The sequence below is a fragment of the Biomphalaria glabrata genome, chromosome 13, assembly GCF_947242115.1.
Source record: "Biomphalaria glabrata chromosome 13, xgBioGlab47.1, whole genome shotgun sequence".
NCBI classification, from domain to species: domain Eukaryota; kingdom Metazoa; phylum Mollusca; class Gastropoda; family Planorbidae; genus Biomphalaria; species Biomphalaria glabrata.
In genome coordinates, this window is record NC_074723.1 from 10,827,151 (window position 1) to 10,841,448 (window position 14,298).

General features: G+C 30.8%; 1 protein-coding gene across 1 annotated transcript in view; it reads right to left on the minus strand.

Moving 5' to 3' along the window:
* Positions 1 to 1,088: 1,088 nt before the first annotated feature.
* The window catches only part of LOC106067596 (uncharacterized), a 52,256-nt gene continuing 39,046 nt past the window's right edge, over positions 1,089 to 14,298 (minus strand). Inside the window, exons 50-61 of the mRNA XM_013226794.2 lie at positions 13,667 to 13,733; positions 12,495 to 12,656; positions 11,498 to 11,587; positions 8,802 to 8,978; positions 8,642 to 8,713; positions 8,427 to 8,537; positions 7,825 to 8,004; positions 7,066 to 7,551; positions 6,678 to 6,778; positions 6,404 to 6,555; positions 5,372 to 5,470; positions 1,089 to 4,525 (exon numbers count right to left, since the gene is read on the minus strand). Coding sequence (XP_013082248.2) covers positions 4,377 to 4,525; positions 5,372 to 5,470; positions 6,404 to 6,555; positions 6,678 to 6,778; positions 7,066 to 7,551; positions 7,825 to 8,004; positions 8,427 to 8,537; positions 8,642 to 8,713; positions 8,802 to 8,978; positions 11,498 to 11,587; positions 12,495 to 12,656; positions 13,667 to 13,733 — 1,846 coding nt within the window. The 3' untranslated portion in view covers positions 1,089 to 4,376. The remainder of the gene's footprint in view (positions 4,526 to 5,371; positions 5,471 to 6,403; positions 6,556 to 6,677; positions 6,779 to 7,065; positions 7,552 to 7,824; positions 8,005 to 8,426; positions 8,538 to 8,641; positions 8,714 to 8,801; positions 8,979 to 11,497; positions 11,588 to 12,494; positions 12,657 to 13,666; positions 13,734 to 14,298) is intronic.

Below are 14,298 nucleotides of genomic sequence, written 5' to 3' on the forward strand. Positions count from 1 at the left end.
GCTAGGAACATAAAACATGCAGGCAGATATCTTTAGTAGATCTAAAAACTAACATCTAAATTTAATTTAAACCATTACAGTTGTTAAAAAAAGACAGGTGAAATTGTGATTTTATAAAATATGTCATCAGCTTATCATGACTCATTCACCTGGTGAAATTTACTTTATTACAATAATGCGTCTTTTTTTTTTTTCAATCTCCACCAAAAGATCAGATGAATGAATATTATATAAGTTGAATCCAGGCTTAAATTTATAATTAAAATTACAGCTATTCTCTCCCCTTTTTAAATTTAAAAACTAACAACAGGTCATCAAAGTTCATGGACAAACATAAGTTCAAGGATTATGACTTGTCAAAATATTTGCAAGAAAATTAATGACTAAAAATAAAGCTTTGTGTCATCAGGCATTAGCATTTTTTTAATGAAATTTAACCTGCACTATCATCTCAGCAAATCCTTTTGATTTCAAGATGAACTTATCATTGAAATGAAGAAATTATTTAATTAAAAGTAAGTGGCATGCAAATATTTGATTAAAAAAAACAACATTATTGTGAATTTTCCCTTTGAAACAGAGAAGTGGGTGAAGGAAGTTTTCTTAAGTTAAAGAGTTCCTTGATCAGTTTTCTTTAGTTCAAGAGGTCCTTGGGTAAAATAATACTCAGTTCCCTTTGCATAGAAACAATAGTTCACCTAAATACTTGATCAGTTTTCTTTAGTTCAAGAGGTCCTAAGGTAAAATAATACTCAGTTCCCTTTGCATAGAAACAATAGTTCAACTAAATACTTGATCAGTTTTCTTTAGTTCAAGAGGTCCTAGGGTAAAATAATACTCAGTTCCCTTTGCATAGAAACAATAGTTCACCTATCTCAGAAGTCAATCTGCTTTACACAACCAGCAGAACTGTCTATAATTTAACCATTTAAAAATATCAGGTGTTCATTAGAGCTCGGTGATCTCTTAAATTCCTAAATTAAAACAATGCTGTCATGCTCACAGAGCAGCATGGTGTGAATGTGGAATGGTGGGAATGCATCTTGAATGAAATATATTTAAAAAAGAAGTAAAAAGTAGATGGGAAATATTGTGAACATTGGCGTTTTATTTGTTTTAGTTCAATACCTTTCAAGTAGTTCAAGACAAATCAATAGTTGTTTAATTACTTTAAAATTCTATGTAGTATTTATGAGTCTCATGTCCTAACAATAGCCTTCAGACCATTTGTTGAGCCTCTCACATTTCTATCTCCTTCATAAGAAAACATAAAACAAATAACATAAAAACATCAAATAAATCAACCCATATTTTAAAATACTCTACTTTAATACAACTTTTTAAATGTGCTCACACTGCAAGAGGAAAAAATAAACACATGAGGTATTGTTATTGTTGGAGCAAATAGATCCAAAGCCCTGGGTTTTTCTAGTAAACAACTATATTGTATGAAATAATGGTGTAAATCACAAACAGATGCAATGGCCTGGGTTTTTCAAGTAAACAACTATATTTTATGAAATAATGGTTGTAAATCTAAAGTAAACTAAAAAAAAAATGTCAAACACAATGAATTTCTAACCTTTTGTTAATCTACTAAATATTTTAGGTGCTCATTATAATACAAAACAGAGATCATAAAGATGATTATCAGTAATAAGAATTCTGAAAAAAAATTGTCAGAGTAACACATTTATTGCTTAATTTTAATATGGTGAATCTCAAATGTCTTATTTTTAAATCATTTAGTTGCTACATGATTCCATTGATCTTAAACAATCAGAACAAAACAAAAGTGATACTTACTAACAAATTTTTAGTAGTAGCATAGAAACTAAGTTTAACAGCCAGTCAACATATAATGTAAAGAATATAAAAGTGTTATACAAAAAAAAATATATAAGAATTATAAATAGCAATGTGCTTCAATGTCATTAAACAAAAGGTAAGAAAACAATGAAACTATATGGTTAATACGACTTATGAACTGCGGAATTGATATTGATAGCTGTTCCATTTGTGGCAACATATTTAGGTGTAAAAAGAAGTCCTCCATAGGAATTTGCTCTATTGTGTGTCAATAGTGTATGTTCAATCTTTTCATGAATTCTAATTTAAGATTAAAAGTTGTTTTTTTTAAATTCACAAAAGAATATAAAATGAAGCTTATTGATTGATGGACCTCACTATCAGCTTGTATACCCTTTTTCTTTGTTCTCAAGCTTGATTTAGAAATAGAAACATTCTACAACCTTCCTGTACAGGAAACTGATTATCTCCCTTCACATGTTTAAACTTTTATGCATAAAATTTTGATTCTTCTAGAAGCCAATGTACAAATAAACTTAATGTTTACACTTCTCCTGAGACATTTTCATGTACATTACTTGACAATAACATTTATAGTTTTAAAAAAATAGTCAATTATATTGAAACAACTCAATCCCAAAGCAATAACAGCTTTATTAATAATGATTAAGTGGAATACCCACAACAATTTAAAAAATATCTTTCTGTTTTATTAACAAATTTGAAGAAAATTAGTCAAATATATTGAAACAACCCCAAAATATGATACCAACAGTTGCTTTTATTAATTAAGTAATCATTAAGTGGAATACCAACAACAATAAAAATATCATTCTGTTTATCAACAAAATTGTAAAAAAAAATTATACCAAAAACATTACAAAAAAATATCACAGGTAGTATAGAATAAATATAAATACAATGTAAAATGTGTAATCAACAAAATTTTAAAAAGTTAACTAACAAAAGAGAAATTGTAAAAAAAATTAAATATATATAAAAATAAAACACAAGAAGTAAATTAAAAACAAATATTTTGTCAACTAGTTCTTTTAACACTTCAACAAAACAAAATGTGAACCAAGATTGCATAGAAAAACAAAAAAAAAACAATATGGCAGATCAACATTCTTGACTTTTACATAAAATAATAACATGTTAATATCACAAAGAATGAAATGTATTTACCCTCCTAAAATATGACCATTCTATTTATTGAGCAACTACTGAATTCAGTAAATTCTTAATAATACTCCTATAAATAAACCCTGAAACTGGATGACACAAGCAGGAAATAGTCTGCATATCAAGGATTGACCTTTTCAGTCACATGAGAAGTTGCAAAGGGAAAAGATAATCTCTTGAGATGTAAAATGCCCCAGAAAAACAATGCACACAACATATTTACTATTGAGGACACAGCCTACCATTAATATAGCACGTTTATAATGGAAGTTATTTCTTGCAAGTAGGGAGCATGTTTCTTTCTAATTACTACTTATTAGAAAGGAGAATACAACATTGTTGAATATATTTAAATAAAAACTCAAGAAACAGATGGCAGTAAAGATGCCATTATAAGTTTGAAGTACTTTGCAACATTTTACAACCAATGATTACATACAAGTTGTACACTAGTATGAGGAGGCTAAGATATATTATTCAAAAGCATTGGCCAAATAAAGAGAAGGTTATATGGAAATGTACTGCCAAGTATTACTGTTTAATATTTGCTCAGAAAAATTAGATAAATAATACCAATATGTTACTGTTCAACATTTGTTCAGAAAAATGAACCAATATGATAAGTAGGAAATGCATTAAAAAATAATATGTGTTTATTTCTGTGTTCACATTTCAGAAATAATTGTAATTATCACAAAAGAAAAATTAATAATCACTATTGTTTTCTACAAAAAGACACATTTCACTTAATGGGTTTGTGATTGTAATAGGTTTCATTTTAAAAAAATAATTCAGTTAGATGTAGTTTTAAGACAATGACTGAGCTATTCAAAACTAAATTCTTTTAGAAATAAAAAAAAAAAGTAAAATGTAAAGTACCTCTTACAGATCTTACAATCTATGGGCAGATGATGTAGAGGTCATCAGATTCTGTGACCAACAAAGGTGTCATGTGGCTAGCACATTGACTGCCTTTACTATTCCCCAACTAATTTGGGGTAGCCATTAGAGTTGGGTGGATTCAGTGTTCACTGAAAATTATGAAATTCAAAATCCCAGTCTTCAAAGGAATTCAAACCCAAGACCACTTGGTCCAGAAGCCAAGTGCTTTACCACTCAACCACCACACTGTAAGTTAGATAGGTTTATCAAGTAATGAGCTAGTAGCAGGTTAGAATAAATTAAAATAATAGTTTCAAGGCTATTCAAACATAAACAACAATTTGAGCTCACAGTGGATTCAATAACAATGTTATGAATAGTGAAGTACTATAGTTATTATTATTACATTAAAAGAATAACATGATTATAAGTGTCCACTTGAATGTGCATGTTACACAAAACAGGCTACACATAGAACATGTTCTAAAATGTCCATCAAGTTACATTAAACTACAGGCTTGACTAGTTGTTTTCTTACTGCCTGTACTTCTCTTCACAAGTTTGGGTCTCCTTGGTAGCACATGACCTCCAACAGGGGACACAACTTTAACTGCTTTTTGTTCTTCTTCTTTTTCTTCATTAGGGGTTACTGTCAAAGAGAAATGACTCTGTTACAAATTGTACATTTCTTTTATTGAATTAAAACAAATCGCATAGAAAATGATTACCAACATTTAATATAGTTTCAATGAAATGTTGAAACATTAACAAATAATGTGTCGTTTCATTAACACAATTGGTGTGACAATGTGTAATGAGACACAGTGTAAAACTTTGAACAGTACAATTTTACATTTATTTTGTTTATTAAAGAGTAGAATATTGTGAAAAGTATGAATTTAAAATTTAAATGTGATACTTTAACAAATAAATGAATCTATAAATAACCTAACATTGATGTTTTACGTAAACAAAAAATATGGTTGCCAAGAAGTAAAGTGCTTATCTTCTTAAATATTACTGAGACTCTCTCAAAGAAAAAGATAATTAACTGAGAATATTAAGCTTGAATTGTGATAAAGATATGGAGGTTTTAAGTTAAAATTTAAGGGCATTCATGAATCTTGCCAGTTTCAATGGAAAACTGTCATTTTTTTTTGGTAACAGAGATTGATAATTGTGAGATAAATGAACTATGGAGAAACATGTAAGTCTCATATGCCTAAGGATTTATATTATCTTATCTTATAAAATACAGACGTTACTTCAAAAAAGATTATTACATCCTATGCATTTCCCTAGGTCAATCTAGTCATGCATTTTAATCAATGACTTAAATTCTGCAAAGTCATTGATTTTCCTGGCTGACTTGAGTGAAACATGTCCACTCATTTAGAAGAACCTTTGAAATTTAATGCTTAATGCTAGAAATAGAAGTAATTTAATACCCAAGCCTAAAAAAAATTAATTAAAATACTGATTTCATGTAACTAACCTTCAAGCTGACTCTTTGTTTCACCAACACTTTTGGTGACTTGAGTATTCTCCTGTTTTGGAACAGTCTCTGTCTTCATCACAGAGTTTGGTCTGCTTTCTAAACAAAACATTTTTGACAATATTGATAAGCATCAAATCTATTTCATTGAAATTACAAATCTGATAAACTTTTATTGGATAATAAAGAATTTATTTATTAAAAAATTAAATTATAGCTGTTATATAGTGCTTTCAAGATTATAGCATGCTCAGAGCGCTATGGTCCAATCTCATTTGCGGACCAGTGTTGTTTTTTTTCTTGCTGCCTTTAGGCGCTCAATAAATACAACTCTGCTCGAGTCAGGTGTTGAACCCTGAGTCCCCTGCATAGGTAGCCAAGCTAAGTTCAAGCGTACTTAGCCTCTTGACCATGCTTCCCACTACTATTATGTTTGTGTATTTATATTTTTACAATACCTGAAGTAATTACTAAAAAATGAATTAAAAAAAAGATAAACATAAAAATAAGATAATATGTATTTATTTTGTCATGGGTGTATTTTGTTGGTCACTATTTTGTAAGGTCATGGATAGTATGGCCTGTAAAAATATCAGTATCATATGATATAAGAAATAGTTATCTTGTCTAAATGTTTATATTTATATTTATGAAAATTAGTCATTGTTGTGAATCAGTCTGAGGAGTAAAGTAAACTGGAGATTTTTGTCAAATGGGATACAGACATACAATGACAAGATCATTATTTAACAATTAGGTGAGAAGTTGGCAGCCATCCTGGTAAGTCATCATGGAATGGATGAGCCTTGCAAGGAATGAGGCACTAAGATGAAATTGTGAGGGAATGATAAGCACACCATGTGGTGTTTCAACAGAACAACAGACTTTGGGCTGGTGAAGGTGTGATGTCATTCAATTGTAGAACCACATTGCAGTTTTCATTTTTACAAATTATTTTACATCTAATTTGTTTAATATAACGAGTAACAGTTAATCTGCATGTCAAGACATTAATTACCAAATGGGTCTTACCACTCTCTTCATCTTCCATTTCATCATCGAATTTAGTGGCACGATCATTGTCTCCTGTAAGATGGTGTTTGTATTTTTCTTCCGTCAGAGTGAAAGATGACTTTTCATGTTTGCTGCACAGCCAGAGGATTTTCCCGTTGGGCATATGGCATCTGTAGTTTGAATATTTTGAGATCAAATCAAATCATACAGATGTAAATAAAATAATCAGATAATAAAGTAATGTTACTTTAGTTTAGAAAAAAATTATATAGTAAACTTTTCAACATATTACCTTTTAAGGCCTCCATAAGTTCTCTGTTCATCTTCCTCAATCACACTTTGTAGTATGATGCTATATTCTGATTGAAACTCTGAAGTAGATCTTGTTGACCACTAAATATATTGTTTCAATTCATTAAACCTTATGTTTGTTATACACTAAATACTTTTTAAAAAATATATTAGAAAGTAGATATTAGCATATTATTTTCTAAGGTATTTATCTTAAGTATATAATGTCTTTTATTCAAAGTAAAAAAATATTTTTAATATTGGGTTTGAAAACCCAACAATTATTGGTATTTCCATTCACTGCTGCAGAGAGATGACATGATTCAAAGCAAGTCATTCTAAAAAGGTCTCAAAAGGCTAAATTTATCTACAGTTCATAGATGACTTACCTCTTCAAATTTTTTACGCATATGTTCTCCTTGAGGTGTTGTGACGATCGGCAAGTTGACTGTGGAGTATTTTAACACAGCCAATATCCTAGCCATGTATGGAGCCACACTTTTGAGATACTCCTCCAGATCTAAGCCTTCCTTCTCTGGAAACTTGATCTCAGTTGACATCTCATGCCAGCCCATCTCATGCTCACATAAAACTTTAAAACAGTACTTGCTTTTTCTGCTTTCATCATCAATAGATGCATTTGTTTCTTGCAATTCTACTCCTGATTCCTTTTTGGGCTCAACCTCAGGAGGAGAGCATGTGTGGTCAGCTGGACTCTCAGGAGACGAAATGTTTTGTGTAACATCAGATTTTGTTTCTTCATCTTTATTTTTCAAATCAATAACAATGATTCTAGGATATATTTCCATATCCATAGTGCTAGAGTAAAGAGAGATTTGACGCAGAAGTTTTCTTTGAGTGAGTTCTAGAACTTCCTGTAAAAGTATAAAAACTATAATTATTAAAGAAAATATAATGTTAAAAAACTTAAAGAAATCAAAATATTTATATATGATACAGTAAGAAGTTTTTGTTGTTTTTTTTAAACAGATATTGCATAGCACATCTTTTATGACATAGGCTCAAGTGGAGATTCAACCTCGAGCCCAGATGACAGGTAGAAGGTAGCCATGAAATTTATGTCACTCACACTTCAAATAATTAGAACAGATATAAAATATTAGCTTGTACATTTAAAGACAACTCACCTGGAAAGCAATAGCATTATGTGGAGAGTGACTTCTGTCAGAATCTGTTATCGTAGTTGTAGAGCTTTGTGGAAGATATTTTTGTACTTCTGCATATAGCTCTAGAAGTCCAGTAGGATTATCATACTGCAAATTTATTTTAGGGCAATACTGGCTGTGACCAACAGTAAGCAAGCCAATCTTTATTTAAAAAAAAGGATTGCAAATGATTACTATTAACAAAACATTTTGTTCACATTTTGCTCATACATTTTAGTTCATGGAACATTCTTGTAAAATAATTTTGTAATTAAAAACCAAACAAATATACACACAATACTTATAAAAACATTTATAAACATATATATTTAAGAGAAATCAAAGTATTATATAGAATAGACAATATAAAGCATTACTTTATTCATGCTATATTAACCAGACATTTTAAGCAGGTAGTTTTGTTTATTAATTTTAAACTTCATTTTTGCTAACGCTAACTAAAAACCTAAAAAAATGTTTGCTTGTTTGAATTACTTGTTTCATGACCAAGCAGCCATGTTGATCTATAAAAATATACTACTACTTTCATCAACTTTATGACACATTCCTTCTGGTATACTCACCTCACTTCTCTCCCAGCTGTAGCCAGTTCCAACAACTGCCAGAATGGATGGTATTTTTAAAGTGGATACAGCAAAACGAAATTCCATTTTACAGTTCTTAGATGCTGCATACTGTAGAAAAATTATTCAAAGCAATGTCAGCTAATAGGAATATTAAGGGAAAAAAAACAACGTGATATTGAACAAATAAATTGTTTAGTATTTTTAACACTTACTTCATCTGATACACAAGCCACCATGACTTTTGCTTTCCTTAAGCCATCTGCTATATCTTCAAAAAATCCTTCCTATATAAAAGAAATATAAATGTACCAATTTAAAAAAAAAATTTAATGTAATATTTTTTTTTTAAATCGTAAAATAGTCTTTTTATACCTGTCCCATCTGTTCAATATCAAGCCAACAGCTGACACCCTTTGACTGCAGAAACTCCTTTATCTTGCGAGGATCTCCCCATCCAAGAGCACCCTCTTTAGTAGCTGAGCCTAGGTCAACAGCCATTTTAGAATTAGCCCAGCAGTAGCTGATGAAACATTCAGGGTAAGTTACCTGCTGCAAAGAGAAGTTTTAAGGCAATAATGTTTTAAACAGTTGAAAGAATACACTTCATTAAAGATAGAATAATAAATTTTTAAAATTAAGCATTTTAATGTATAATTTTTAGTTTCTGTTAGATCTACATACTTTTATATAGTGAAATATAGTCAAGAGTTTCAATATAGGATATAAGTAAGCAGTAGAGAGGGGCTAAAAGAACAATACAAAAAATTATTCCTTGACTGCATTGTATTTGATGGTGTTCCTACAGTCCAGAAGGACTGGTGTAACCTAACACAACTACACCAAGCTGCATTAAACTTTCAACAAACATTCTTATTAGAAAAAGACATTAACCAACCAGTCGATGACCTCTGGAATTTCATTAAAAACCATCTTAAAAGCATTATAGAAAATCAAATACCAACTAAATACACATCAAACAAAATAAATAAATGCTGGTTTAATAATAGACTAAAGAAGCTTTGTAAACAGAAGGAAAACCTATATAGAAAATTTAAAGAAACTAATGCAGAAAGAGTTTACAAAAAGTATATAAAAATTAAACACTTAACCCAAAAAGTAAGCAGACAGCTGCAGAGTGAATACATAAACAATGTAATATCTAAAGACAACAACAAAAACCTATGGTCATACATTAAGTCTAAGAAAATGGAAACAACAGGCATAGCGCCATTAAAAGATGAACATAACATAATACATAATGATAATGAAACTAAAGCAAACATTCTAAACAAATACTTTGCATCAGCATTCTCAGCCCCAGGAGACAAAGACATATTACTGAATTTGAACCAAGTAGACAACATAGAAGATATAGTAGTACAAGAAAATGGAATTCAAAAACTATTAGCCAACACCAAACCAAATAAAGCTTCTGGACCTGATGGTATTCCAGCTAGATTACTCAAAGAACTAAGTAATGAGCTAGCCCCAGTATTCAAAATACTCTTTCAGGCTTCACTTAACCAGGGCAGAGTACCAAAGGACTGGAAAGAAGCTAATGTCACCCCCCTATTTAAAAAAGGAGAAAAATCTGACCCAGGAAACTACAGACCAGTATCACTTACCAGCATCACATGTAAAATCCTAGAACACATAATATGTAGCAACATCATAAACCACTTAGACAAACATAATGTCCTCACACCATACCAACATGGCTTTAGGAAATATAGATCATGTGAAACACAACTAATAGGACTAATTGATGATTTTTCAAAAGGTTTAGATAATAGTGAACAAATAGATGCTATCTTACTAGATTTTTCTAAGGCTTTTGACAAAGTTCACCACCATAGTTTGCTTAAAAAATTAAAATATTTCGGCATTAATGGTCCACTGCATCAGTGGATTAAAGACTTTCTGATAGGGAGAGAACAAACTGTAATAATAAATGGCTCTAAATCAACACCGATAACAGTAAACTCAGGTGTACCTCAAGGAACAGTCTTGGGTCCACTACTATTTTTAATTTACATAAATGATTTACCAAATTGCATTACTTCAGGAACAAAAGTCAGATTATTTGCAGACGATTGCATAATATATAGAACAATAAAAACAACACAAGACACAGATATTTTACAAAGAGAATTAGATGAATTACAGAAATGGGAATCAAATTGGAGCATGTCTTTCCACCCAGAAAAATGTCAGTTGTTAAGAGTAACAAAAAAACTAAAACAAATTAATTCCACTTATCTTATTCATGGCAAACCAGTAACACAGACTAAAAACGCAAAATACCTAGGTGTTATAATAAATGAAAAACTGTCATGGAATCCACATATTGATGAAACTACAAAAAAATCAAACAAAGCATTAGGATTTATTAAAAGAAATTTCTATAAATCTAATAAGAACATAAAACTAAAATGTTATTTAACCTTGGTTAGGCCAATAATAGAATATGCATCCTCTGTTTGGGACCCCTCAACTCAAGAAAACATTAAGAAAATAGAACAGACACAAAATAGCGCAGTGCGATTCATAACAAATGAATATTCACATTTGACTAGAGTAACACCTTTAGTAAAATCACTAAATTTAGAAAGCCTTCAGGACAGAAGGCTCAAAAGTAAAGTAGCAATAATACATAAAACACTGAACCATAATCTTCAAATACAAAAACAAAATTTAATAAAATACTCTGAAAGACACAAAGATAAAGGCACATTCCTCGTCCCATATGCTAGGACAAATTTGTACAAATACTCGTTCTTCCCTAGTGCTATTAGAGCATGGAATGGGTTGCCTGAGCTAGCCAGGAAAACCAGTGACTTGGCAGAATTTAAGTCATTGGTTAATATGCATGACTAAATGCATGACGCGTAGGACGTAATCATCTTCTTTTTTGAAGTAACGTCTGTATTATATAAGATAAGAAGATAAGGATTTAAATAAAAAATTACAATTATAATATGTATAAAATGGCACATTTAATTTCAGTAATTCACATAGATATGTTTGAGTTTGCACTGAATTACTAAAAAAATGAAAACAATTCTTACTTTCTTCTTGTGTCTCCTGGATTTCACAGCTTCCACTAGTTCTTGTATTTTACTGTCATATCTTTCTACTTGAGTCATTTTAATAAACACCTGACCATATAAAAAAACACACATTTATAACTTACAAAATTTCAAACATAGTACTTCATAGACTTGCATCATGGGTAAAAAGGGCCTGTGAATGTATTATACAATTTTACTTTAAGTATGTTGTCAAGAGGGGGGTGTGGTGGCTGAGCGGTTAAGTGCTTGGCTTCCAAACCTGGGGTCCTGGGTTCAAATCTTGGTGAAGACTGGGATTTTGAACTTCTGGATTTTTAAGGCATCCCTGAGTCCACCCAACTCTAATGGGATACTTGAATTTAATTGGGGGAAAGTCAAGACGGTTGGTCAATTGTGCTGGCCTCATGACACCCTGCTTGTTAACCATTAGCCAAAGAAACAGATGACCTTAACATCATCTGCCTTATAAATTGCAAGGTCTTTATTTTGGATGTTCCTTCAGATTGGAAGATTTTACAATCTTGCCCAAACATCCCAAGGTAAGCTTTGTAAGGTGGCCATAAGGGTTTGGACCTAGGGCTTTTTAGATGATAGCTAAATTTGATGACATGCAGTGATAATGATTCACATAAATATTTATGCAAACTCATTCAAATATTTGTTGTCAGAATCATGATGCTTGTGATATTTATTATACATTGTAACAACCAGCTATTTAGCCTGTGATTTACATTTGTGTTTTCAATATTTATTTCAAAGTTTATTTTGAAAGAAATTTAATAAGATCTGTGAAAAATGTTATCACACAAATGAATAAGAATATTAATACTTTTGTTTGACAAGTAATTGTTTTACTCAAAGGTTATAAATGCAACACAGTTTTCATTTTTCTGCTGTAAACATTTCAGCATGGAAAAAAATAATTTTTTCCTAGTAATCTTTAAACAAATATTTGGATGAAACAAAAAAAGGGAAAGCACTGATGTAGACTTACCTCATCAGCTAAAATCAAATTTATATCTGTTTTTTGCCAAGCCAACGTTGTGCCAATGGCTGCCAGTATCATAGTTTTGTGAAGCGTTTGTTTGATGTAGATGATGAGGTCCCTGCACTTGGCTGATTCAATAAACTCATCAGATATACCTACCACAACAACCTGTGGAATAAAATTAATGTTTCATAATTTTTAATGCTCATGAGTTATTATGGTTCAATTGCAGATTACTAAAGGGGAACAATTCTAAGAACCAAATACACATTGTCAAACATGCATGCTAAGACAAGACTAAGACTGCTTTATTGATCCTTATGGAAATTTGCTGTGATTACAAGGACTCTTTTCTCATATACAGACAACACAATAGAAACAGACATAAATAGGACAGACACAACATTAAGAGTTCATTCAACGACTACACACACTATAGCTTTAAAGTATTAAAAAGAAAAGTTTGAAAATATTAAACATTTTCAGAGAACTAAGATAATATAATATAGGTTAAAAATAAAATTTAACATAATGGTAATCTCTTGTTCCGGCTCACAATAAAAATTTGGCTTATTGTTTATAGTTGAAAAAGGACATTTTGACTCTGCCATTTTGGCAAGATTGTTTTGGCACAGTGGTCATTTTTGCAGGGGACATTTGGTGCAAAACTAAAAAGAGAGAGAACTGATGAATGACATCCTCTTCATTTTGCACATCTCGCCTTTAATTTATTGGGGAGCATGTCAAAAGCATAGTCTCAGGTAGGAACCTTACCTTTCATAGTTTATTTTTTACAGGTTTCTTTGGAATTGAAGATTATTACATCCTAGCCCAAACCTTCTACATGATGACAGGGAAGGCGTTGGGCAGAGTTCAAACTCTGGATCATCAAGCTGAAAGTCTCAAGCACATACCACATGACCAGGCCCATATCATCAAAATTATTAAACCTTTTTTCCTCGGGGAGGGAGTATACTAATACTATAGTATATCATAGGGAAAATGTTTATAATAAAAAAATGTTTTATGGAATGTCATGCCCAAACTGTTTGTGCAAAAATGGATTGCACCAAATTGCCAGCGCCAATTGCTAAAACTTCACATCCCCATATATATTATGTTATTATATCATGTATATAATATGTTATATATAGGAAATTAATTTAAAAAAGCACTACCTGAGCAGACTTAATGGCCAAAGTCAAGGACTCCATGTTAGATTTTTCTACATCATCACAGTAAGAGCTTGAAAAAAAATAATGTATTCATTATTTAATCATCTTTCAATTTTAACTAAATTGACATGAATTCTTAGACTTTCTACCTAAAGCAGCAAAATGTAAATGATAGAATTAATGTGATAATCTGAGCTAACATTGAAGGTAAAGTAAAACATCATTTTTAAGTATCAAAAGCAAATAGCTATGATGCACCTTATGATGCAAAATTAATGTAAGGCTTAATTTAAACCAAAAATAATATTCACATTATTTCATACAATGTGAAACAGTGTGTTTAAAAGATTTTATGGTAACATAAAGAGACAAGGAAGTTTTGTTGTTTTGACAACTACTGAGCTCATTCCATGCATCCTTTCTAAAATCTACACCAAGTAAAACCATTCATGTCTGAACATATTTGTTACGTCTTTTTATGTGATGAGACTTTTTTAGCGCTACACCAACACAAAATGACAAAATCATAGTTTATAAGTAATTTAATCTAAATTAACACTGTAAACACTATTTTGTTTCTACTCCTCCATTTTTCTCCTCTCCTTTCAACACACATTCGCACCATTCCACATTTA